Source organism: Cygnus olor, chromosome 1 (genome assembly GCF_009769625.2).
Source record: "Cygnus olor isolate bCygOlo1 chromosome 1, bCygOlo1.pri.v2, whole genome shotgun sequence".
Classification (NCBI taxonomy): Eukaryota; Metazoa; Chordata; class Aves; order Anseriformes; family Anatidae; genus Cygnus; species Cygnus olor.
This window is the reverse complement of record NC_049169.1, coordinates 138036933-138064695: the sequence shown is the minus strand read 5'-3', so window position 1 is coordinate 138064695 and position 27763 is coordinate 138036933. Positions and strand designations below refer to the sequence as shown.

At 36.7% G+C, this 27763-nt stretch overlaps 1 protein-coding gene across 2 annotated transcripts; it reads right to left on the bottom strand.

The window, feature by feature from the left end:
- Positions 1–1510: 1510 nt before the first annotated feature.
- On the bottom strand, positions 1511–26508 carry TUBGCP5 (tubulin gamma complex associated protein 5). 2 transcript variants are annotated; one of them, XM_040535411.1, is made up of 24 exons: positions 25991–26508; positions 23607–23660; positions 23421–23529; positions 21457–21553; positions 20741–20851; positions 20107–20186; positions 18914–19049; positions 17762–17879; positions 16276–16365; positions 15632–15725; positions 15083–15329; positions 14679–14881; positions 13841–13956; positions 12663–12931; positions 11539–11737; positions 9941–10129; positions 8775–8957; positions 8413–8497; positions 8172–8292; positions 7028–7206; positions 6106–6231; positions 5425–5513; positions 3566–3666; positions 1511–2537 (listed from the first exon to the last, which is right to left on the bottom strand). In XM_040535411.1, exons 1-24 carry the CDS (start codon positions 26173–26175, stop codon positions 2491–2493), a joined length of 3228 nt encoding a protein of 1075 aa, XP_040391345.1. In that variant the 5' UTR covers positions 26176–26508; the 3' UTR covers positions 1511–2490. The 2 variants fall into 2 exon arrangements, with proteins under 2 accessions (XP_040391345.1, XP_040391352.1); XM_040535418.1 differs by lacking the exon at positions 20741–20851 and having other exon boundaries at positions 25991–26505.
- Positions 26509–27763: the final 1255 nt, after the last annotated feature.

Below are 27763 nucleotides of genomic sequence, written 5' to 3'. Positions count from 1 at the left end.
TGTGTCCTCATCAAAGAGAAGGATTTAAAATTTAAGATTCAAATCAATTCATAGGTGACTGACAGAAGCAGGAATTTGGAAACAAGGTTAAAAATGTCCAGAACTAATGGACACGGGATGTGATCCAAGTAACAGCACTGCTGTGAAAATCAGAAATCAGAAAATGTTACTGAGAAATTTGAGCAAACAAATAGCTAAAATACCCCCAAACTTCACCAAAAGCCTCTTTTATTTTTTAATTTTTTTTTTCCTGAACAGGTAAACAGTTATTTAACTACTGCTACAGGGCTGATGAAAATGTCTTGGTGGCACCACAAGGCACCAAAAAGAAAAGACTTACTCTTCCATGGTTCTAAAGAAAGAGAAAGGGAGGCCATAAGATGGAATCATTCAAGGGTACTCTTCAGCTGAGTATTACTGCCACACAAAAAGCTAAGCATGGAGGATGTCTGTGACTAGAATCAGCCAACATTGCCAGAGCTAGATTTTACACTGTGCTTTTATGATGACAGAAGAGCAAGTCACTATTGGAAAAGCTGGCTGAGAAATGAGGAGCAGGCATCACCCACCTCGAAAGTACACAGAGATCTCCCCACAGAATGCAAGGTTAATTTCCTAGCAGGAAATAGGGTGAAACAGCAATTTCATTATATTTCACTAGCATTTTACTTACAAAATAAGTAAGAGCTGTAAAGGAATTTACTATGAATCAGATTCATCAACATGAAGGGCTAAAGGATTTTTTTTTTTCCGAAATCTAGTTAATATTAGCCAGGGCAGGTCTATGAAAAGCAAAAATTTCACTGAAGGTAAAGGTAATCGCTGTACAGAAAGGAGGAATAAAGCAACTGCTTCTTAGATTTTTAAAAGCATAGAGTACACGACATACATATACTCAAAAAGTAATGAGCCAGTGCATACAAGTGCTGAACTTCCTAGTACAAGTATACGTTTAAAAACTACTAGTATGCTATTCGGTTTTACCCTGAATGAGCAAGAAGCATTTAGTGAAGAATATACGCTGTCTCTGCATGCGATACATTACGTGGAATTTCAAATGAGAACCAGTCATCATAAACTGGAAGCACCAATTACTTTTGTTAGTAGCTATCCTCCTATCACACAAAACATCCTCTTGGAAAACTTTCATGTGGCCGCAGAGATGTTAGATACAAGATACAAGATGTTCTCTATAAAGCAAAACCTCCACTCAGTCAAACAAAAAAGAACATGCTACAGGATAGTAGAAAGTTTCCTAGTGCTATATTTGAAAAAGATATATGGCTGTAACTTGGACGAACCTTTTGAGATCTCCTGTTCACACAAGACTCGCAACATTCCTCTTCATATGAAGTAACACAGCAATTCACAGCTGCAAAGAATTGTTTCATAATGTAAGCCACAGTCTCATGGCTGGTAGTAAATACTCTATTTACATAGCAGAAACATCTCTCAAACTTTAATAAGTTACCAATTTGACTCCAGCAGAAATACATGCACAATGGTGAAATTCCAATTATTAAATCTTTTATTTATTCAAATAAATAAAAAGGTAAATGGCTGTGATCGATATTCTCTTTTAAAATGCAGGTGCATCGATGCCAGAATTACAGAGAAAATTCCATGGGGAGAAGACAGGGCAAGTCGTCATGTGCAGAACAAGCCCCACATTTACTTATCTAAAAATGTACCCTTCTATATTATGATCTACCTCTTCACAAGAAGTTAGTTATTAGATGTTCGTTTGCAAGAGGCTTTGAAGAAGAAGGGTCAAGTCATATCTGATCACCTCTGAAACACCTCATCAATCCAGTAGTTAAAATAAATATATTACACACCGTGATCTTGACTATGCTTAAACTGACAAGAGTTTACCGCTAAAATTAGTAAACCTTGATCATTTAAATTAAAAAATACTGCTATTTTATGGTCTGCAATAATATACTTTAATTAAATTGATGTTGTATTTTGTTATACCCGTTTATTATAAGTCTTAACTGTTCCTTAAGAGTTCTTAAGAACCATTAGGCAAATGCGATTCCTTTTCTCAAAGTAAAAAGAGGCTAAAATGAACTCAACCAAACTTTTGAATAATAAGAATTGAGTCATACCACTCCACATTGCCATGTGACCTATTCAGAGCTGCAAAATTAATGGAAACAGTAAATCAACAATTATTTATAATAAAAAAAAAATCCTTTATACAGCATGAAATACAGTTTACATATTCTCAAGTGAGATTGTTTACAAAGGATGCGTTTTACACTGCACGTTTTCTGATGTTAAAGCACATACATACAGAGAAAAGTACAGCCACAACCAACACACTTAAATACCTGTACATTATTTACATTTTAACATACTTTACACAACTCCATCAGTATCATTTAGCTAGACACATTTCAAAATGGGGTGTAAAATGCTCACAGTTAACAATGGAAATTCAATGTAAACACTACTTTCAGTTGCTTAGTAGTTCAGAATCAAGTGTTAACTTTGTTCCATGCCAGCCATCAGTGACAAAGCTAACGATTCCACTGTGAACCAAACCATAAAAAAGTTAGTATTTGCATTTTCACCAGTCTGCAAACATTCACTGTAATATTCAATGTTGTAGTTTAAAAAGGAAGATACCAGTTTATCTTTAATATTTTAACACTTCCGGATTTAACATGGCAAGACATTTTAAACTTTACGGATCTCTGACATTTCAGGCAACATATTGCTATTTTCGTTACCACCTGAAATAACTAATGGAAAACTGATAAGAGCTGTCAAGAAATGAGCTAACTGAAGAAATACTGATGTCTGTATATAAAAAAATGAATAAAAGTTGGTGGGAGTTACGTGCAGTAAGCCATTCTCACAAACTGTTCTTGCAGACAAGCTCTTGTAGACTAAATAGCAGCAATATAAGACATAAACCTCTTTTAGAAGCCCATCCTGCTTCCTTTTGGAGAGTACTGCTCATAAAGGAGAAGCAAGGTGAATATCCATGTGCATCCCAGCTAACCCCATTCAGAAGTTGCCCCCCTAATTCAAACTGGCATTGATTAGCAATTTAAGCCAATATTGGGATGCAAGTAGAAGCACAGCCACTGCGCTGCTGTTTCTACTACTGATGAAGCAACCTCCTACATGGATGGGCAGAGCCAAGAGCTCTGAGCAGCTGCAACTAAGTCATCATAATACTAAAATTTTATTTGTTCAAGATGTATCACGGCTGTCACCCAACCACATCAGAAAGAATGCTTCTATATGCTCTCCAGGTCTTGGTTTCATTTATTCGTTTAGAAGACTGCCTGTTAATTTCTTGGCTACATCAGTCACCTTTTCCTCAAGCAAAGCGGTAAACTGAAGATAACTGTCATAAAAAATAAAGTACGGTACACATACCACAAGAATAACGATTGAACTTATTAAAAAGTAAGACTTCGTGCCTCTCTGGATACCTTTCACAAACTACATATTTTAAGATGTATGGACAGATTAAAATATAAATATATTCATAATTAAAGCTTGTGTCCCAAGAAGTGCAGGTTTACGAAAAGCCTCATGTACTTACAGTGAGGAAACGAGCCTCGACAGACAGCTTTGTTGAGGACAGTTACAAGAAACATGTGACAGTTTTTAAAATCAGATTCCATCTTCTCTATGGATTCCATTCTACAAAACAGTTTAACAGAGGTACACTTAACAGATGAACAACTGTTATCTTCAAAATATAACCGCAACTTCACAGCAAATGACCGAAGTGCTCTTTCTTTGCACAGCATTCTGTCTTTAACTCACAATATTCAGTTATGTCTGTGTAGAACACTTCTAGAAAACCAGGGCAATTTAGACAGGAGTGCCTGAGCTCTATCCCAATGGTATTAGTAACGATTTCTTTATCCTGCTAGAAATCTTTACATTTACTTGGAGGAACTGTGTGGTTCCAACTGACAAGAACTACTGTTCCTCTGACTCACTGGAATTTCAACACAGCCATTCCTGGTCCCTATTGCTTGGAGCTCCTTGGGATAAAGCCATACTGCCAAATAAAACAGGGACACAGAGCAGGTTAAACACAGGGCCCCAGACAACCCCCTCTGCTTTATTACTCGTCATCCCTTGAGTTCCAGTCTGGAGAGTGCCAACTAGCTCTCACCAAAGGATGGTGAAAATGTAGTTCACACTGGTCACTCCTTTCCTTTTTCTCCTCTCCCAAAAGAGGATACAGATGACTCAGTATCAAGGTATGACTTTGTCCTGCCACATCCAAGAACACACAACCACATGCCATGACTCTTAAAAACACCCTTCACAAATTATTTCAAATCAGAAAAGCACTTGAAAATAATAATTTGCTAGTGCCACAGGAGACCAGGGTCCAAGTTCTAGCTGATGTCTGTGTCAAAGAGAGTTAGTCCTGAAAAATACAGATGTGAACTGGTCTGCACCAGCTGGCCTCAGATCCTTGGGTGCTCGACATAGCCTTGGAGACTTGCCCACTATCATTCCACTCTCTAAGCAGCAGTTTTCACAACCAAAAACCAGAAAATTTTATTTTTAATCATGTCAAGAGATAGCTTAGAGAACAACTGATTTACGGACTAACACAATTTTATCTTGGAAATTTCAGGTGGATTTCTGGCTTCAATTACAGCACTTAATTAAGTACAGAACTTTTCTAAAAACCCCAACTACGACGCCCATCCCATGTTGTTTCTACAGAAAAGGTACTATAAGAAAGGAGAAACCAAAAATAACTTCACATTTTACCAAAATTGCAAACTTTAGTATTTCAACTTTGAATCAAACATTCTGCAAGAAAATCTTCACTCCAAAGTCAACTTCCATAAACTTCAACAGTTTCACATTTTTACCTTGAAATTTTGACAAAGGTTTTATAATCTGGACAGTCTAAATTAGAAAAATAAGGTTGTTTAGAGATTAGATTTACTTTTTTTTATTAAAGAAAAACAAAAGCGTACTAGAATGAATGCTAAATACCCCACTTCTCAAAAACCATTTAATGCATGTTAGCACCTGGCAGCCTACAACTTTAAATCACAGCTAGGAAATGTCATCATAAACCAAACCTGTGAGCCTCTCGTTTTACCATTATGAACAAACATGAATGAAAGAAAACCCTCTTTGTCGCTATGCTCTACATTCTTTCCAAGAAGTTACATTTAAAAGTTACATATGAACCACACTTTTGATTAGAAAATACCGAATATACACTGACACCAGTGCATGAAACTTGTTACGTTCTATCTAAAACAAGTTTTAATTTTTTTTATTAAATAGTAATTAGCCTCTGGTATCTGGTGTTAAACACTGAGCAAAACTCCTGTTATTTCACAGGTAAAAAATCTCAAAAGCACATTCTGAGCTGTGAAATCATGACCACGTAGAATTCTAGGTATGTATACTTACTTCCAAGCCCCCAAACCAGCTTGCCAACGGTCTGCAAACATCAGTACCAAATTTAACACTTTCATTATAGCTTCTTTCACAAAGCTCACCTAAAGTAAAAATTAAACAAAAGGAGTAACAGTCAGAAATTCATCGTTAAGCACAGTTTTCATTATTACGGATACAAAGATACCTCACGCCATTTAATCTGATCTGTAAAAAACAGTCTCCTAGGTACAATGCGAGTCTTCACATTTAAGATTTGTTTTATATTTGCTCTCTCATTCATTTCCACAATTATTTCAATAAGGACTAGTATAGATAGCATGTGGAATAGAAGGCTACAACAACAGCCATGTATCTCCTTTTCCTACCACACCAATACATACAACCCTCGTTACATTTCCAAGCCTTGGTTTGTTCAAATCCAAACATCTCTCAAAAACAAATGAGTTAAGTGAAACCCAATGTAAAGAATTTCATTTTATCTTCTCTTCTCTCCTTCACAGAATTGGAGTTGAGACTTGCAAGAGAAACTGAATCACAGTGTTAACTCTGGACAAGCTACCATTTCCTCTAGAGGACTGCTACATATGTATGAACTGCAAAATAGGCATCATCATTAGTACTAAACTTTTTTTCTTGTCCTGCTAATCTCAATGCACCCAATATTTCTTTTTTTTTTTTTTTTTATTTACACACCTTTTCCCTCAGCAGGCAGCGATCATGGATTGTAGATAGATATCTGTAATGAATCTTTATCAACTGATCTAAATCTTTGGCTTCTTCTACCTGGTGCTGAAACTCCAAGCCCGTACTGTGAAGAATCTTAAAGAGAAGACCACAGTTATTAAATTCAGTGTTCCACACAAGTGCTTATGACTCTCTTTCAAGACTTCTTTTGAGAGAGAGGGGGAGAGAGAGAGAGCCTATAATTGCCCAATTTATTTGCTCTGCCCTTTCCAGTTCCATCTTTCAGGCTTAACCTCCCTGCTACCATCAGCATAGCAAAAACTTCAAGCTCTTCTCACAACTCAGTGACATTCTTCACTTAAATAAGAACATTGCCACTGCAGAAAGGCAGACATACTATCCCCGGAAGAGTTGATTTAGAGTATATTGATTTCATAAAAGATCAAAAAGGCAATAGTAAAGCAGGTATGAATCTAGAGGCATTACCTTTGTTTTTGAAAGGTTATACATACACATTTGGATCAGTACACTAGATATTTTTGAGAAGGATCAATTTAAATAAAATGTCAGTTGGAATACTTTTATAAGCATAATAGCTCTTAAGAGATCTAACAGCTTAAAGAAACATTTTGACATGATTGCGCACTAGGAACATAACACTGGGAGAAACAACCAAAAAGAAAAGAACTAGCAATATCCAAAGATTTGTCCGCATGAAGAACTGCCGAAGTATTTTTAGAATTACTGATTTTAAATGGCCAAGTAAATACTGATATATTTTAAGCTCAAATCGCTTTGTAGAATGGACATTAGAATGCGATCTTGCTTTTTATTTGCATGTATTTGGTCTCGATAGACATAAAGAAAAAAATAATACTGCATCTTCAGTTACAAGTTCTTAGTATAAATTAAATTAAGATATAAGACAAACCCTTGTCATGATGTAGTTGTGCAGGCTGTTAACAAAATGCATAAGTTTCACTCGTAAGAGGAACATGCGATGTATTTGTTGTTTTATACTTTCTGTTTGCAGTCCAAATAGAGGAAGTGTTCCGTGTTCTAATGAAGTTCCTTCCTTAACCTGTGAGTTTTCTGCAGCACTGACTAGTTCTAAAAAGAAAATGCAAAAATATTTAAATGAAGCATTTATGAAGACAAACCGTGGCTAAAATGTTACTTGAAACTAATTTTTATTTCTTATTATTCTGTATGATACATTCATAATTTTTTTCTTACAATTCAGGTGTTTTATTAAAATATAGCAGCAATATATTGAAATAGTCTGGAAATATATGTACCATGCAATTTGATAAATACTAGAATAGGAAGTGCTATTTAAAAGCTATTCACGTGAAAGGAAAAAAAAACAAAACTATATTAAAAATGAACATGTATACTATCTCCACAATGGGGAAAATACTAGAACAAAAATATACATGCAAAGTTTAAACAACAGAAAACTTTCAGGAAAAGAATTAGTTAACTGATACATGAAACATAGATGAAGCATCAACTTTCTAATTCGTTTTTCTAGGACAAGAATTTATATGGGAAAGGAAAAGCATAATCCAGTGAAGGGAGACACCAAGATATCTCTTTCTACAATCCCCAAATATTTAAATTATAGCTTCAAGTATCTATTCCTGTCTAGCTTACTGTTTCAATCTCAATTAGAGTTTTTTTTCATTTTGTTTCCTTAATTTGTTTGCAAGATATTACTGATAAAACTCGGGCTATATATAAAGCAAAACATTAGGGTGTGGTGGACGGACCTTTCAACAGCAAAGTCTGAAGAATGAAACAAGAAGTTTCAATATAAACTAACCAGACCTGAACCACAGATACAACAGGAATGCATTGATAAACAGTGTCATCCCTGAGGCTGAAACAACGTGAAAAATATGCCCTGCTTAATATATTTAACTTCTGAAACTAAAAGACATTAGTGTTTTATGGAATGAATCAAACTTCTAACTGGTTAATACTAGTTAAAACTGAAGAAGGTAGCAGATTATTTATACCCTTAGACCACAGAACAAGTTTTTAGAGTATCTTTCACTGAAACAGTTTCTTACCATCAAATCGTAAAACATCTAGGCTATACTTGGCCCACTTTATTTGCAGTAAGAGCAGAAATACTTGATTGTAAATTTTTTGGCACTCTAAGCTTATAACTATATCCACAGGCCAAGGAACCTAAGAAGAGCAGAGGATAAGACAGAAAGACAAGACAAGAAAAGGTAAGTCACTTTAATATAACACTTCAAATCTGTTCTAGAATTAAAACCACTGCAATACTAACTTACTAGGTTTTACCTTATAACTTAATGTCAAGCCATCTAACGTGTGGACAGGAAGTTTCTTCTTAGCTGTATCAACACTTTCAAATGATATAGACAACCTATACACAGAAAGAAGTGTTTTTATTGGTGGTGATCTGTTTTAAATCACTGGCTACCTCCATCAGAGATTTTTAATTTCTTATCATTAAATATCAACTGTCTAATTTAATTTGGTGGAGGTGTGTAGAAAGATAACAGCTCAAAGCTTCATTAAAACAGACGCTTGTAATGAATATGCAATAATTAGCATTGACCTATGCAAGTGAAGTATTTTACTATGGGCAGATGTGATAGAAACCGTAACTAAAGCGTATTTCACTGGATTTTGCATTTTACCTTGAACTGTCCTCTGGATAACGTTGCCCTACTGCTTCTTGAAGTTGAACATTTAAGAAAGCAACATTCTGCCAAGTTTCCTTTTCTCGTATTTTGTCAAAAATGGATGTATAGAAATCGTACATAGTATCTCCAGCTTCAAGCAAGAAAAAGTTTCTCATTGCTTGCAAATATTCTACAAGCCTAAACAGGGAAAGACACAACATTTTCAAAGCCTTAATCATACAAGCAAAATCAAATAGTTGTTACAGAACAAAACGTTAAGAACTCTTCATTACAAGAATTCAGTATTGAAAAGAAACTTAACGAAATCCACACAAAATCCTATGCTTACCCCTCAGGCAGCCTTCAAGTATGTTCAAATAAAACAAAACAATCATCCCATTATTTCTTATAAGTTTGAACAACACACTACCTTCAACAGAAGTGCTCATGGAGTTCAGCCTTCTTACAGGCTAGGCTATTCTCAAAAATAGCTTTAGCAATCCTGTCCCTCTTCCTAAACAGAACTTAGGAAAGGAGATGTAATTTCAGGGAGAGTTCTGTGTAATAAGGGACTTCAATATGGAGCTCCAGAAAGCGATGAAAGTGATTCTTCCTACTTTATCAGAAATGAAGAACAGTACCTCTTCTCTCACAAACAAAAAAAAAAACCACCACCAACAAAAAACTATAAAAATACATTAAGTACAGTAGACAGATTAAAAGCACAGTGACTTATGACCACCTCAAATATAAAAGGAATAGTAAATTTTACTTTATATAGTATAAAAATACTGAGTAATACCGTTTTGTATGGTACAAATTTTGTATTACCATAATTGAATCTCATATTAAATATATATATTGTGGCCTCCTAAAATTTGCCTTCCAATTTCAAACAACACTATTAAAAACAAGGTCTGAAGCAACTTCCCTATTAAACATCCACTCAAGACAAACAATGGTTTTGCTGTCGATTCAAGCTAGACCAAAGCTTCACTCACGACAATGTTAAATCCCCCTTTCTTTGTCAATGATTTTCTTGTTGATTAACAAATTGCAGAAGAAATACAACTCACTCTGAGGCTTTTCAATCAAAATCTTTAAAATAAAAATTATGTTTTTAGTATGTGGCATATCACTGGTAATTAGAAATGTTGAGGAAAACTGATTTACTTTCTTACCTATAATCCTTCTTTAAAGTTTGCATCAGATTACCACAGCATTCCAAGTACTGCTTGTCTATGTGAGGATAAAGGCAAGACCTCAGAGTCAATTCAAAAGTCTGGCAGGTGACCGATTCTGAGGATCTATCCACACAAACATCCCCACCAGTAAACTTCTCGTGGAAGTCGCTCTGTTCCAAATATAATCTTCAAATAAGCACACTACTTAGGGAAGAAGGCACATAATTCCTACGGTATATAAAAATGTCATACCTTTGAAAATCTTACTCAAAATTGGAGCTTCTACTCTAAAAAAAATTATTGCAGAATAAAAGCTGTTTTGTAACTATTAATTGCAACTGTTATATTCAAAGAGTTACAGTTATATAGCTATATAATTATCTAATATTACAGTTATGTGAGATAGTGATATTATAACTAAGCTATTTCTTGTTAGTTTCAATACATAATGACCAGGCATAAGAGCATGAAAAAGAACAGCACACTGTAATTACTTAATTGCTAAAGGAATAACCCTGAAAAACAACCTCAAATTCAAACACTGAAAATACGACATCAGGTTCAAACAGCTTAATAAACCCTTTATTATTATCAACTTTTTAAATTACGGTATGCATATAGAGTAGCCAGATGAACTGCCAGGTAAAGAAAAAAGGCACAAATCCGGATTTTGCTTGAGACACCTTAAATATGGGATACATGTATAATCTGTAATATTATTCCATGGGAAGAGCGCGTCTGCGGGCAGCCTACATCTGGTAAGTTTAGTTATTTTGTCACAGAAAAAAAAAATATTATAACAATTTTTGAAAATCTGCTCAGTAGCTGAATCAATTGTAAGAGGAAGCCTGGTTCATTGCAGATACCGACTGGATGAGTCAGACATTGAATTAACCTTACTGTCAGCTTTAACAAACAGATCAGTCCCAATGAAAAAGAGAAGTAATAGAGTCTTATCTACTATTAATTATGATTTCTTTAAAACAAACTCCTTCTAAGACTGAACTGAAAGCACATGATTGATAACTGGTATTTAGGAAATACATAAATAGCTGTTTCTTATTTGCAACGACAAAAAAAGATTTTTAGAATTAGCCTTTCCTGCTAATTCTCAAGACATTTATAATCTGACTTCCCTCTTTACAAAGAATAACAATGTTTATGCAGTAAACAAGAATTTTGCAAGGCTTTTAAATTCTTTAACACCACAAACGAAGCTGCATTTGTCAAAGAATATGCACCAAGTATATAGAATACAAATTTCAAGCAAGCACATTTAAAGTTTAGATTTTACAGCTGCATTCGCTACTAAAACACTTACCTGTGTGCTAAAAAGGTTATGACAAAGATTACTCCCTCTCTATGCTAACAGATGTCAATAGCAGATTCCTCACTGATTTTAATTGTTTTTCTTTAACTAAGCACAAGTGTAGTGTTTATTTAGATTCTGCCACTGATTTTCAGCACTCTTTACTGTGTTTGCTTTTTTACTGCAGCAGCAATAAAAATTTTGGTTTACCAAATATCACTAAGTAGAACACTGCTCCTGACAACACAGCAGGAAGATCCTTCTTAGCAAGTGGTTATTTACTTACCTAGCAAAATTAATAGCCAGCAGTGGGTCATGGACATCATCCAGTTCCAAGTGTCTTTCTGCTATAGATTGCATCTTTATCAGGCTCTGCTTTGTGGCCTGCTGTTCTGTAATAATATCTGGAACAGACTCTTCCCCATGCCGCAGGCGAGACTGCACTGACTCCAAGAACAGTGTATACAAACTCTTTCTTTCAGCATCTAAATTGGGCAACACATTTCATGGTGAGAATTTTTTCTAAAAGATAACATCACCACCACTCAAGAAGAACTGTGGAGTCTAGTATTTTCTTGATATATTTTAACAAACCAAATTTAGGCTGCTATTCAAGAAAGTATCAAATACATACTCAGCACTAAGTATTGCCAAATCAGGACGTCTAATACCTGACTTCAAGCATAAATTCAAATGCATTGCTGATCAGAGAATGTGAACTTCTTCCACCATGCACAAAGGCAATTAATTCTTAGCACCTCAAACAGCCCTGCAGTCTTCACTAGAATAAATTACATTCTCACATCGAAGGGGGAAAACAAGCCTAGAGAGATTCCAAAATAATTCCATTATCTCTATTAACCATAAAGAAACTACATGAACAAAAAATTTATATTGTCTCCTCTGAAAAATCAACATTGGTTATACCACTGTACTCTTTTACAATCACGCAAAACATTCCTAAATATAAAAACGTTAATATATCTTTCATATTATTAGTACATTGCTTTTTTAAAGAAGTTCTGTGCTATCTCAAAATTATTCAATCACTTAGTAATGAAAAGCAGCTACTTATTAAATCAAAGCAGTTTTACTGTTAGAACACAAAAACTGTTTTTGTCTGTCTCATAACAAATTAAATGTGCTTTGAAAGCATATGAAAACAAGTTTAAGAAAGCAATATTGGAAGCAATAAAAAGTGAAGGGAACGCTCAATCTTTGTTTGCTTTGTTCTTGTCACTTGTTTGCCCTGGAAGATTGTTTTCAATTAGACCTAAAGTTACAAACCATGCCACTGACACATAACAAAGACAGTTATATTATTCTAAAGCCGCAGAAGCACTATTACATAGAATACACCCATGCTGTTAGATACCTCATAGCATGGTATTTGACAAACTGACACCTCACCCCTTGATGCAGCCTGCTGCGGAGAGCCATCTTTGCACTGAAGATTCTTCAACAGCTGCATGGATTTTCCAGCCATGATGATTTGCTTTAGCACAGGTTTCAGAAAGGATACCATAGTGTGTTGCCTGCTTGAAGGGGCTTGATCACTGCCAGAACTGGCACTGGCATTATCGCTCATCTTCTCTTCATTCTCTGTCTTTTCTGACACACTATATAATGTGTAAGTAGCATACCAAAAATCCCTGTGATTAACTGGAACATTTTTGTTTCTGCAAAGAAATAAAAAGCTGTTGAATATTTCCCTTTTAAAACGATGAATACACGCCTTACAGTAAGTTTCATCTTTGCTCTATATTTTGCCCTTCTTTTAGAGTAGTCAAGAAGCACATCCATAGCATACAAAATAAGTTCGTATCATAAACTATACAGACACCTCTAGAAAGGATGATAGCTTTAACAGAATAAAGAAACAGTTCACAGGAGATTAAAAAAAAAAAAAACACCAAACAACACCTAACTAACCAAATCCACAAAACAAGGCAGATAATTATAATTAAATTTGTGTGGGAAATTAACTATTCACAGTGCTATGCATAACAATTATTAGCGACTGACAGGCAGATTTATTTAAGAAATAAAACCCACAGAGAAGCAAGTATTACTTCCTAGTAATGCTGAAATATTCCAGAGTAGGTAAAACTCAATTCTCAGTCCACTTTGCTCTTTTGTGCTGTTTACACCACATACACAGTTTAGTCTTTGAAGTCAGATGGAAAGTAACCTAAATCATGTAATTAAAATGAAGCTAGTAAAAAAAATAAAGTAAAAAATAAGTAAAATTTGAAATCACCTACTAGTAGTACTGAAAACACAACTATAGAATGACAGAAAGAAAAGTCAAGTAGGATGCAATAAGGTTTTAAAAGTTCTCGACTACTAAGGATTTATTTGTAATAATAAGTTACTGAAAAATTAAAGTAATTTATATTCCAGAACAATAGCTGGTATGGATCAAAATCGAAGGTAATTTCCCTAATGGGAAATCTGAAGCAAGTCATAAAAGAACAATTAAGAAACTAATTCTACTCAAGTAAAATAACAAACATGAAAACCTACTTTTACTGTCATCATTTACTTCCTAGCTCTACAGCAGGTTTTATATTCATCAGTATCCCTACCTCTGAATGATAAATTCCTTTGCAGGATCAAACAAATTACCATGGACTATCCATTCATCCACTGTCTGTAAGTAGGGCCTCACAGTCTCAACCCAGAGAGAGAACAGAAGGGACACCTGAATTTAAAGGAAAAAGAAGAAAGTAGCTGAATGGGATTTTTAGTATTACAAGCAATATGGCAAAGTCTAACCTGTTAGTTGTACGATCATAAGTTTATAAGAAATACATAACTATACTTAAAGATTTATAAAGATAAAATATTGAACTAAAAATTACAGCTTTAGCACTTTTAATGGAAGCACTCATTGTACAAGGTTCCCCTTATGCCTTTTGTCATTGCAATTAGACCCGAACAGCAACCTTCATTATTTTCACTCTTATATCCCTTAAGCTGTAACTGATAGTCACAAAACATGCTGTGGTTTTACAACGCAGAAAACAGGAAAACGAAAGTACACAATGATATCTACTACATTTTCACCAGTATAATCAGCAAGTTAATGCAGAACCCAACCCCTACATTTCAACACTAACTGAATTATGCACCTGTAGAAATAACACAAGGGGAAAGCTATTCCAAAGCTCCTTCATTTGTAAGAGCTCTCTGGCCTCTGATTCCCCACAGTTGCTCCTCTCAGTCCCCAAAACACACTGCTGCTCATCTCCTCATAAATCTTATTTTGTCCAGGTTGAGTGAACTGTTGTCAGAAAACAGTAATTTATTATGATTACCAAATCTGTCCCCTACTCCCAGTAGCTGAAAGCTAGCAAACTCAGACCCCAGAAAGAAATTTAAGGTATCAAATATTCCAGCATGTGAAAGAATGATTTCCCCTACCGTTTGCTCTGATGCTTCTCCAACACTGTCATATTCCAGGATAGCTTTGTAGAGAGTATTAAGCAGATGAGATGCTCGTACAACATTTCTGGTGTCGGGTGGAACTTCTGCTACTCCTGTGCTAAAAACTTTGTGAAGTACCTTTAGCTGTGCCAGCCGGGGAGACAGCTTATCTATTACTATTGAAAGTGTGACTGTTTTGTCTGCGGGGGAGGAAGAAAACAAAACGTATAAAGGCGACATCCAGCAGAAAACCATATTCTGACAATGTTACTCATGAGCTTTTAAAATGCAGCATAGCATCTTCCAGTTTCAAAATGTATTTGCATAATGTTTTGTCAGCTTCCCTCTTATAAAAATTTACTTGTGTGCCTCCCTCTTGTAAAATTTCCTATGCTCTGTACCTTTGTTGATGATGCATTTTTCAATTTCCGTAAGTTCTTCTTTAAAGCTAATGAAATATTTATATAAGGCCCACATAAAAGCTTGGTAGGTTCTGAATGGGGCTTCAGTAGTTTTCTTTGGCGTGGAAACAGTTCCGTGCATTGTGTTTTCCGGGCTGTGTCCCATCACTTCATCAATAAACTTCTGTAGTCTAAACACGACTTGACCATATGCTGCTATCTGCTCCAATACAGATCTTAGGCAATTCTAGAAAAAAAATGTATTTTTTAGAATCATCTAATAACAAATTGTATTTTATAAAGCATAACAATTAAATCCCAAGATATTTCTATGAATTAAAATACAATGAAATTTTGCCATCTCTATCATTTCATCACATTTTCACATACTGGAACAGTTCATTCTATTTTATTAAGTCAAGCACATTTTGACTAAATTAAGAACAATTACAGAAACATCATTTTTCCACAAGCAGTTTAGTTTCCTATTCCCAAAAAATTACATCTTCCTAATGACAGATACTCAGCTGAGATTCAGAAACAACTTACATGGGTTAAATGAGTTACAATAATATCGTTGCGCACAGCCACTTTGCCATCATTCAGCTGAAATATGAAAAGCTTTTTCACTCCTGAAAGTAGCCTTGAAAAGAAACAAAAAGAGTAATGCTTTTTCACCCCTTAATGGACTCAATTATATAATTAATAACAGGATTAGCTCTCCCTTACGATTTCTTTTTTTCAAATGAAAGGGGACCACAGATCAACTACAATGCTACTGGTACTGTAAGTTGTTGCTAGAACAAGAACAATAAAACACTGACACCAGGTAATAGTAACCTAAAGTTCCTTTCCAGTTGAGGTATTTTCCAGCTATGGGATGAGTCAAACCTACTTTCTAAAAAATGGACATCGTACTAAAAATCCCTAGGGGCAGGATAAGAACAAGTTGGATCTTCTTAACGGTTAGACTTGAGGAATCAGTAGATACAAGAAGCAGTAAGCTATTTTCTTCTTTGTGAACCTGAATGGTTAGATACACACTAGCAGCATTTTTTCTTGTAAGCTACGCTGGAAGCTAAACACTCAGTAATCTTTCTTCAGATAAAACTTCAAAGATTAATCTGGTATTTCCTTGAATGAGGATACTAAAACACTAGAAGTTAAAATGCAGGTTTTGATGCTGCTCTTACCAAAGAGTTTCCCGTATAACCTGAGTTTCAGTGACTAGTGTTCTCTCTTCTGGCACATACAAAGGATCACTGGCGTACAAGTGGTGGTCCCTTGTAAAATATGAAATGAAAATGATTTAAGGGTGAAATTACAGATGAATAATCTGAAAGTAAGGATGAAGCAATAATATTAAGGCTCAGTCCTGCTGTAATTATATCTGGGTAGACACAACATTCATGCAGACATTTTAAGTATACAAACAAAAACTTTTTTTTTTCATACCATTAAGCAAAATACTATGGAAGCACTCAAATACTATCTAGTTGTACATAACAAGACAAACAATTAAGCAAATACCCAAATTATTGAATCTGAGTTTTTTGGGGGGGATTTTTTTTTTTTTATTCTTGAGCTGTGACTACTTACTATTTCATTCTCAATGCCCTGAAAAGTTATGGAGTTACTCTTTCTGTTCAAAGTACTAAGCTAAAAAGTAAAATACCAATTTCTCTAACCCATCTCAGAAAATTCATGCTTTTTCCCAAAAGTTTGCTTAAGGACTGGAAGCTTTCACAAGCAACTAAGAACTTTTCCCTATGATCCTGTGTTGCATAATTCTGCCAAAGTATTTTTCGTATTTTAGTAAAGTATGCAATAATTACTTGCATTTGTAGTATTTGGACTCATTAATATTATCAATGTCAGTATTTATGTAATCATGTTAAAAATGCAAAAAATCCAGGTTAATACTGTTTATTTATCATACATCTGCTAACAGAACTTTGTAAAAGAAGCAGTGTTGCTTTATTTATGTTACTGATTTCCTAATATTTACTGTAAACTTTGGTTCGTAACTGGCAACATAACTGACACTAAAATAAATTTAACTTCTTGATTACGAAATTCATTAAATTAAGTAACCAAAGACAAATCTGTATGGTCTGTATTCATGCAGTACTGATCCTTCAGAATTTGAAGGAAAGAAGATCAGGCATTGTTTTTTGGTTTTGTTTGTTTGTTTAAACATCCTTCTCATTTTCTTTCCAACACCACAAAGGATGTTGGAATGTTTCTTCCCCCACAAAATCACTGTTTAAAATTAACTTTTTAAGCAAGATACCCCCAACATTTAACTTTTCGTTTATTTTTGAACTCCTAATTTCCAGGACCACTTACAACCCACTTATATTAGTTCCACAGAGACCTTCAGAAGGGTCCACCCAAACAAAATTCAACAGTAACATTTGCTTCTTTGAAAAAGGAAAACTCTCTTTCTAACGTGACAAACGTAATAAAAGCTACATAAAAGGAAAATAAGCAATTAATAAAAAACCATCTTGTTTGTTCGTCTTATTAATTTGTATCCTTTTAACCATAAATTCTGTTTTTCCCTAAATCAGTAGGAACTATACTAGCTTTTTACTTTTAACAGTCAAGATGCTTAATAAAGTCATTATTTAAAATTATATGCCAGTAAGGAATATGTACGTGGTATTGTTTTCTTACCAGACCGCAGCTAGGTTGGAATGCAAGTGCAAACTATGTGAAAAGCGAGGAGCTCTTCCTGTCCAGTACTGAGGAACTACATGCTGCTCCAGCCAGCTGCGGGCATCAGGTTCACCGACTATGAAAACATTGGATAGTGAGTGAGGTATTTTTATTTGTTTGAGAAATGCTTATAAAAACACAGGAAAAGTTATGAATAAGCCTATGCACTCAGCTGCAGAAGCATAGATCTTTTCAAATAAATCACAAATTACAACTCCTTACACTTCACTGTGCTCACTTGCATGATAACATTATGCACAAGTTATGTGACACAGACATATCTTATCTCCTGAAAGTTAAGCAGAAGTCCTAGAAAATAAACTCAGACATTTACTTAGTTTTCAATTCTTCATCAGAAAATGTGCTTCAGGTAATTGTCAAACAATATACAAAACAAAGCTGACTTAAAAAAATAAAATGCCAAATATTTTTAGCTTTATCTCTTTGTTCCTTTTTACTATTCATTCAGTACATTACCTAAAAATGTTTTTCTCTTAAATGTGATTAACAAGAAAACTACATCTAATCCCAGTTAGATACCTACTGCTTTTACATCTTACGAATATTACAGTCTTCTTATACAAGGCATTTTGTGTCCTAAAATATTCTACACAAAAATATACAGCTACAGTTAATATTGCCTGAAGCTATTCAAGAGTAAGCCAACTGGTGTTTGAATGACAGAACTTATTTTTCAAAAATGTTTCATTCAAAAATGTTTACAGCTGAGTCAACTGTTCCTGTTGTCAGTCACATTATTTCAGTATTCTGATACTGTAGTCCCAATACTTTAAAATAAAAATTTACATTATACCCATAAAACTGCATGTTACATTTACCGTGTCAGTTCTCATTTCTATTTTAGAATATTTGTGTATATTTCCACGCAAATAAGCAGAAGCCTTCTCCATTAGCATCAACAGAAATCAAATCAAGCCTTCCATGTTGTTACTTTACTGTTAAAAATTAAACAAGCAGTAGTGAACAGTAAGGTGCATCTTTAAATTACAATTCTAGGTCTAACACACAGCTTCTCACTAAGTTATAATAAAGTAATATTAGCTTCCTAAATTTGAGCACGTGACTATAAGAATTACAGTTTAATCTAACCTTTCCAGGAAACATTAGGTACTGTTTTCTTGTTTGGATCTTGGTCTTCTAATGGTGTTCTATCCACTTGAATACCCGAGTCCTCCCTACTCAAAGGCTGAGTACCTTCCTCCTCTTCACTTTCTCCAGACCAATCCTAGCAAGTGTAAAAAAACCCAGCACATTTCAGTACAGCATCATGGGCAGATCTATACTCAGTTCCTATTGACCTGTGAAGCTGAACATAACCTATTATTTTCTTTCTTTCACTATAAAGTCAATTTACAACGCTAAAACTAACGTAACTGTCTCCCAGAAAGTGGTTTAAGTTATATTAACATTAAGGCTGCACGTCTGAGGTGGAACAAGCATTTGTTTTTATCTGTAATGAAATCAAAGACAACCGGTGTTAGGTGTAGCATAGAACACATGCTACTGAATTGGTGCAATATATTCCACGTGCCCACAATCACACGAGAGAAGGCTCTGACAACACTACTGTGCTGTCCAACGTTATCAGGAGAACGTCTCCTGAGACTCAAAAATGTAATATGACCTCCTGAACTTCCTCTACTCCTTACTTAGTGCCATACCGATTACTTCTCACAATACCGGTAAGCTTCTAAGTTTCAGAAGCCTGTGTTACGATGATCTGGGAAACCCACATATATTCTATTAATTTCAGCTAGTACTGTGAAATTATTACTTGAAAATCTGCTGTTGTCCTATTCTCCTCTTGTCATAGTATATCCTACATTGGAGCTAAAACTTTGTCACACACCTCCATACCTGGGACAACATCTGGTTAAGCCTTGCAATCACCTGTTAACCAGGAGAGAGGTCAGAACAGCACACTGGCTGCCACAGCAAAGCTTTGCTTTTTTTTTTCCCGAAAAACCTTTCAGGGGAATTGGAACTTGGGAGTGGAAGCGCGTTTAACTGCAGAACTACAGGAAGCTCTGCTTAGGAGCAGGCAGGAGGGTCAGCAAAAAGGGCCAGCTTAGTTGCAGAACAGGGTCAAGAACAAAAGCACTTGCATTATTGATATTCTGCTTGGGTCTGTATTTCATGGTATTAAGTTAGAAGCAGCATAGTAGGGAATCCTGTGAGAATTGATATAACAGAGTGTACAACCCAGGGCAACTCAACCAATCTCCAGCATACTTTACAACAGTTTAAACACCTATTTTCTTTTACCTTAAGAAATTACTTACCGGTGAATCCACACCTGGGCCAAGGTAAATTTCTTCTCCTTCCAACAAATACTTTCCCCAATCAAATTCTTCTTCCTTTTCTAGAAGTATAAATAAGAAAAACAGTAAGTATCACATAATTCTGTCTTCTTTAAAAACATTTCCAAAGTTATAATTACCTTTTTACTCTAAATCTAAAACAAAAGATATTCCCATCCATTTCAGGTTACACCACCATTCCTTTAACAAGGTTATACACTTTCAACGCAACACATAAATTGTGGTAACAACCACGTATATTTTTTATTTATTAATTCTCAATTTTGTTGTTTGTACGCTCAAAATATGCAGCAAAGTGTGCCACCAGCATATTTATCTCTACTACAAACACTACCCTACACTTCACTCCTGGAAAAACATGCAAGAATGCAACATATTACTTATAGTAACTCGTCTCGTTTAGCTCAGCAGAGACATTCTGAACTTGAAATTTGCAGATGCACAAGCATACTGGACTGTAAACAACAATAAAGCAAGGGTCATCTTACTCTCCAAAAAAAAGACACCACATATCAATGACGTGATGTGTAATACTTTAAAAAAATAAACAAGTCACACTTACAATATATTATCTGAAACATGAAGCTTACTCAACTGTAATTAGTGCTGTTTGAGATAACCTCTTCATATTCACATTCCTGGAATGGGCTGAAAGTGCATTCAAAACACCGCCGAGGGAATGTGCAGAGATCATTCAAAAAGGAATCTTAAGATGCAAGATTTTCTTTAGGTTAGTCTGAAATATTCTTCTTTCAGTCTATGATACAACACTGTAAACAAATGGGGGATGGTATCCACTCACACTTAAGCACAAGCCTCGTTTTTAGGCACTGAGTGAAACAGTCCTACTCTGGAATGTAGGCAACTGGGATCTCCCTCTGGAAACCTTCCAAGGCATTTAGCTTTCCTTGACTACATTGGGAACATCGGAATTTATATTACCGGAGCTGTTTCAACAGACCTCCTACTAAGGTGCAAGACAGAGACTGAGGACAGAAACCAGTTGTCTGTCTTTGAGTGTGTAAGCGCTGCTGAACAGGTAGAGATCATTAATAAGTGACCGCAGTACAAGTCAGAAAGAGTTCCCAAGGTACTTTCCTGGCTGGAAAGCTTAATTATGCAATGTAACATAAATGGGGTACGAAAGGCTATTTGCAGGCTATATAAAATGTATAAATCATAAAAAAGACGATCAATAATGCATCTCAATGTGAAGGAGATAATAAAATGGAGAGGAAAAATGGCCTTCTTATCAGATTGCATTAACTGAGCGTATCTTTTATTAGCAACACAAACATGCCGTAAACTTACCTGTCTCTTTTTGTCTTGGTTTTTCCACATAGGTGGTGTTGGATGGAGAATCAGACAAACACAACAGAAGAGACAGTATGGAATAGTGTGTATCTGTCTTTAAAACACATTTAAAAAAAAAAGTCAGTAAGTGGACTAAATGATTTTGGTTAGGAATGAATTCAGCCTATTATCTGCAGGAATGCTTCACATTAATTCCTGTTCTTCAGTCCTGAACTAAAGAAATAAAATCTGTAACATATCAATTGTTGTCTGTTCTTTTTTGCCCTCTAATTAGCAGATCAATACGCATATACTTCAAAAACAGCATAGCTGTTTCTTACAGAAAAGAGATAAGAGGAACCCAGACCTACTGTGAAAGTAGAAAGTCACCCGAAGCCAGGGGTAGTAGACACAGCTACATCAATGCGGACATAAGAGAGGACACAAGAAACGCGCCTGCAGACATACAAGTCTGATTTCCCGCATTTATACAGTTTGTTATTTCAAATAGAGCCTGAAATGAAGTCAGCTAATACACTCTGCTAAATGTGAACACGACACCTAAATGTAGCAATTTATCTTCCCTCATCTAAAAACCTACACCGAGTGTTAAGGATGCTTCTCTGATACTGTACTAAAGCAGTTGTGAAACAGAGGCCTCCAATCAGGCAGGAACACTGCACCAACACTGGTGTGTTGCAGAGACTTGTGTTATGGTCTATTTCCTGATACCTGCTTAGAGCAGGTCTGCTATCAGAAGTACGATTTTTTCTTTGGCCTTATTCTGCCTTTGCACAGCTCTTCAGCAGACCATTTCAAATGGTCAACAAGCCAGATGGATTTCTGCTATCTACTTCCTATACACTTTGATTTAAACAGTAAAGAAAATAAAAAGTACTTACTAAGCTCATTGGGAACGAGATCCACCTCTACTTTCAAAAAAATTCTCAACTTTCTGATAGAGCAGCATCGTGCTCGCCTAGTATATATGGAACACAGCATGTTCCTGCCAAACGTCACTGACTTTTCAAGAGTTTGTCAAAGAAATGTAGCGGGTTGCCAACAGAACCACACATGGGAGATGGTGTTCCACTTACTAGTCACAGAACTGGTAAATACTCAATCTTCCCAGTTATATGACACTACTCAAAACTAACTGCAGTTTAGTTTCCCAAATACGGGATGTTCTTTATCTCCAGCTATACGCCAGTTCCAATTTCAAAGGAAAAAAAACTCTTTCAAGTCTTAGAATACTTGCATCATTCAAGTATAAAGTGCTTACGTGGACTTTTAATTTTATTTGACTCTCAAAACAAGAACAACTAAAGGTACTTACTCAAAAATCTACAGAGTACATACGGTACTACAACTCAAGATATGTGTAAGTTATTGAGGGCTCAAGAGTTGAAGAAACTTCCAATTTTCAAAGGCCAAATTCATTATTAAACTACCGCACTAGAAAATGTCCAGGTGAGAAAACTTTCACCATTTCCATCCAGACCACGTCCTAAACTGATTTGATACGAAGTGTATCAAAGGCAAAACACACACATGGTCTCAACACAGAAGCTATGGGACAGGAACACTCCATTTGGGAATACTAAAACCAAAAGGTGCAGTCTTGTTACTTAAGGTAAGAATTTGAGCAAAGAGCAAGAACTTCTATTCAGCCACTGTTTTAGAACAGACAGGAATTCAGCTGCAACATCTGTATAATGTTGACCGCAAAATGTCTGCTCTGCAATGAAAAGATTTCCTTTAAGTCATCCAACTGTGCATGCTGAAACCCTGAAACAAACAATAAACCTATTTCTAAAACAAATGGGAAAACTACAACCCTGCAAATCCATGACTTGAACAGCAACTGTAAACCTCACTGTTAAGTCACCAGAAATTTCCAACTCAACATTACAATAGAAGCCCTCTTCATGAGTGTAAACGCAAGAGTGGTGGAAAAAATAAGGAAGTTGAGACATACATACTTTTGTTTCTTCAATATTTGGGAGTGGTGAGTTCAGAAACTTTTCTGTTAGTCTTTTCCAGCTTGCAGCTTTTCCAAGGTCAGAATGAACTATCAATTTTTCATGTATTCTAACAACAAAAAAAGTATCAATAATGCTTCAAGAAAGTTAACTCCTCGATTATTAATTCATAAACATAAAACTCACCCTTCTATTGTCCTCTCTACTTTATGACTGTTCACATCCAGAAAACGGTGAAATCTGTATAAGAAATCTGTATCAGAATAAGCTTGATAAGGCAACTTATGTAAGGAAGAAAATAAAGCTGATTTACATACATGATGACAACTTCATTATCTTAATATATTTTCCTTTTAACAAAGCATGCTTAATTCAGCAACATCATTAAACATCAACAGAATTTAATCTCCGTGCCTCTGATCTCAGCAAGGATTAACTACAATTGACCTTAAAGATGGAAAAATTGAATGCAGATTAAGAAGCAATTTCAACTAAATGGAAAATTACTGCTGCAACAGCAAAGTAAGCAATTAAAATGTGTCGTCAGTTAAGCCAAGCAGAACAAAGAGATGAAGAACGTTATTGTCAAAGGCAACTGTGTCAAACACACAAAAATTATCTGGGACTTGCACCACCAGCACAGGCAAAACAAACATCCACAAGGGAAGGCTTGTAAACCCAAAAGAAGCTCCCTTATAAATGGCAAAGGAGAGCGCCTAAAAGAAAAGAGAGCCTAATCAAAACAAAAGAAGGTAAAACAAAGGTATATGGATTAAAAAATAATAATAAAAAAAAAAAACCTTGTAAAAGGCATGATAGACTTTGAAAAAGAAGTTAGAGTAGGAGTAAGTTTCTTTATATATATCAGTTATACAGACAGAAAAACCATGAAATGGGATGTGATGGCAGTGAGCACAAGGTACCCAATACGCAGGCCCTCAAAGCCAGCCTAATATTTTGCCTCAGTTTCCATCAACAATCGGAACAAAAACAGTGAGAAAACTCATACGACTGCAGAGAGAAACGAAAACTACTGCATCTGAGTTGGGGGGGTAAAAGACAAGTTTAACATACTGAATTTAGAAAGACAATCTAGAATCACCTCAGTGTCAAAGCAATGAACTAGAAAATGAAACTGGAGGCCTAGCAGCAAGGATTTGTAATGAGCATCACTGGAGGATAAAGAGAGGATTTAAGAAAAGAAAAAAATGTTGTTAACCACAGATCCACTAGCCTGACTTCAGCTGCATGCAAGGCTTTGGAATAAATACCAGAAGGAACAACTACAAATGACAGTAAATGAAAAGTCGGATAAAATGTAATCTTAATGAGGTAGCTGTTATTTAGTTGAAGAAAATATACTTTTTTCCTATCTATTATAGCACATTAGCTTAATAGAAAATCATCAGTTCAACTGGAAAATGGTGGCAAGTACAAGAACTGGAAGATTTAGAAAAAAAGACATGATAAAACAACCAAAAAAACCCACCCAAGAATCTGCACTGAAAGGAAAAATTAAACTGCTAAGCTGAAGGGAAGTTATTAATGAAATTCCTTTAGCCCAATATTACTTAATGCTTTAACTAACGACCCTAACACACACACAAAAAAAGGTACCTTAAGTTTTTAAGCAAGTTGGAACAGCATCCACAGTAGATAACCAGCATATTGCATATTAAAAATAAGATGGTTCTGAGAACTACAGCAGAGAAACATCATCAGATCTAAGGCTACAAACCGTAAGCTTCGGAAACTTGGAACTAAAAAGAATTTCTGCTGTCACCTAAGGGCTCATGATTTGGGTATAGAAAATAACAGTCAACCTCTGGTTGAGGTCCCACATACATTTCTTGGACAACAACCCTGGCGTAAAAAACCCTCCTCTTCCCAACCCTGTCTCCAAGGTTTGTTGTCTACAGTGCATTGCACCCTCTGTTCTTCTGCCAGGTTGAATTCCTCAGTCTAGAGGGGCACACGGCTCCATGAGCAACCGAGTCCCTGACACAGAGGGAGAGATGCCACAAGAGGGGACAGACCATCCACCTGCCTCGAGAAACGCTGCTGCCATCAGCAAGCTGCCGACTGGGGATAACTATTATTGCAATGAATGTTTCTGGTGCAGCTACAGAAGCGTCACATGTAATGTTACAATACGTTACACAAAACATTTGTGGTGAATAAAAAGAAGCCATGGCAGACAGCGGGTACAGCACCAACCCTACTCCTGCACTCCCAACAAAAACAATGAGCCTCCTCAGAGCTCAGCCGGGAACTGAATCTGTCAAAGGCGTGAGGTGAAAAGGGCCTGATGGAAAATAAATGGGTTAATAAACGTTAATAAGGACGTGCTCGTGACAAGATCACACCAAGCGGGTGTCATTCTCTGTGGGTTTGACGTAAGCAGGGTAGCACTCTGCCTGCAAGGGGCTGGGCAGACAGCCTCCACTCCCATCCCATCCCCTCCCCTCCCCTCCCCTCCCATTCCTGCCTTTCCCTTCCCTTCCCTTCCCTTCCCTTCCCTTCCCTTCCCTTCCCTCCCCTGCCCTTCCCCAGCGGGTCGGGGCGCGGACCTGAAGTTGGACCAGGCGAAATCCAGCGCCGTCTGGAACCGGCCGCCGCCCGGCTCCTGCTCCTCCTGCTGCCGCTGCTCCCTGCCCTCGGGCAGCCCGGTGACGCTGCGCACCAGGGCGCGGACGGCGCGCTCCTGCTCCTGCTCGAAGCGGCTGCGGCGGCCGGGCGAGGCGGGGGCCGCCATGGCGGCTGTTGAGGGGGGTAAGCGCCTGCCAGAGGCGCCACAGAGCCGCCCGCAGCGCCTCTCGCGAGACTTCACGGCGATTTCTCGCGAGAGCTATCCCCGTCCCTCATGGTGGGGCGGGAGGGTAAAAGGCGACCTCGGTGAGACGCGGGTTCGCGTCCCGTGTCCGCGGTTATGGCGGGGAGCCGCTCACGGGGGTCTTGTCCCTCTCCCCTCTTTCATGGTGAAGAAGAAGAGCCTTCCTCTTCACCATGAAAGCATTTATAACGGCACAACCAAAGGAGCCACCAGAAGATCAGATGAGCAGCACAAAAATGTCCTTTTTAAAATAAATGGTGTATCAGCAGGGTATTGCATTTATTAAATTTTGTTGCTATGCTTCTTGTATTTTTAAAAGAACATTTCCTTTTGAGACTTTTTTCTATAAAAATACAGTAGTCGGGATAATTTCACATCCTAACAATAGAAAATAGAATCATTAAGGTTGGAAAAGACCTCCAAGACCATCTGGTCCAACCATCCCCCTACCACCAATGTCACCCACTAAACCATGTCACTAAGCACCATGTCCAACCTTTCCTTGAATACCCCCAGGACAGTGATGCCGCCACCTCCATGGGCAACCTGTTCTGATGCCTGATTGCTCTTTCTGAGAAGAAATGTCTCCTCATTTCCAACCTGAACCTCCCCTGGCACAACTTGAGGCCATTCCCTCTTGTCTTGTTGTGGTGCATTCAGGAGCACTGGCACACTTTTACCCAGGCAGGCTAAATCTTGAGCTTCAGATGTAGAAGCTCAGAGGGGTGCTGCTCCAGGGCCTTTCTTACAAAAACTGAACTTTCAAAACACTAATAGAAAAAGTCTATAAATTGTTGGTGTTCCTACATCTCCTCTGATGTTCTCTCTCTGTTTCCTACTTTAGAAACAATTTATTTAGTTTTAGTTGAGCTGTACTTAGTCAAGTAGTGTTTCGAGCTCTAAGTTCTTGTCCTGGGTGTTAACTAAAGGTCTACACAGTCAGTAGCCACCAGTGGTATATACCATTGTAATTAATGCTTGGAATATCACAAGTAGCATTTTAAAAAATATATTAGACGTTGAGGCTTCAACTGTTCTTTTTACAGAGTTGCTGTGTTTTTCAGCCTATCACTTACTCCTGCGTATTTAAGTATATCTGTGCCACCGCTTTGATCGTTGTTCAGAGGGGAAGTTACAGGCTTTGCAGCGACTGTAGCACGTGTGTCATCTGCACCCGTTGTGGCGTGATAAGCTTGGCAGCCACCCATTTCAGTACCCCATCAAAATAAAAGGGATTGTCACATGGAGGATTCCAGATCTTGATGGCTAATGTGACAAGCCGAGTCCCACAAAACACAGATTTAATGATTTCCTGCTTCCCGGCTGCCCTGTACAAGTCATTTTCCTCTCACACCACACCCTCAATTGTGCTGTGTGTGGAGTGACACAGTGAGCTGCATCGAGGAATCGATCCTGGTGAGAAATAATCTCGGCTCTGTTTTGCAAGGAATTTTAACATGGATCAATTCACAGAATCACAGAATCATCGCTGATCCATTTTGTTGGAGGC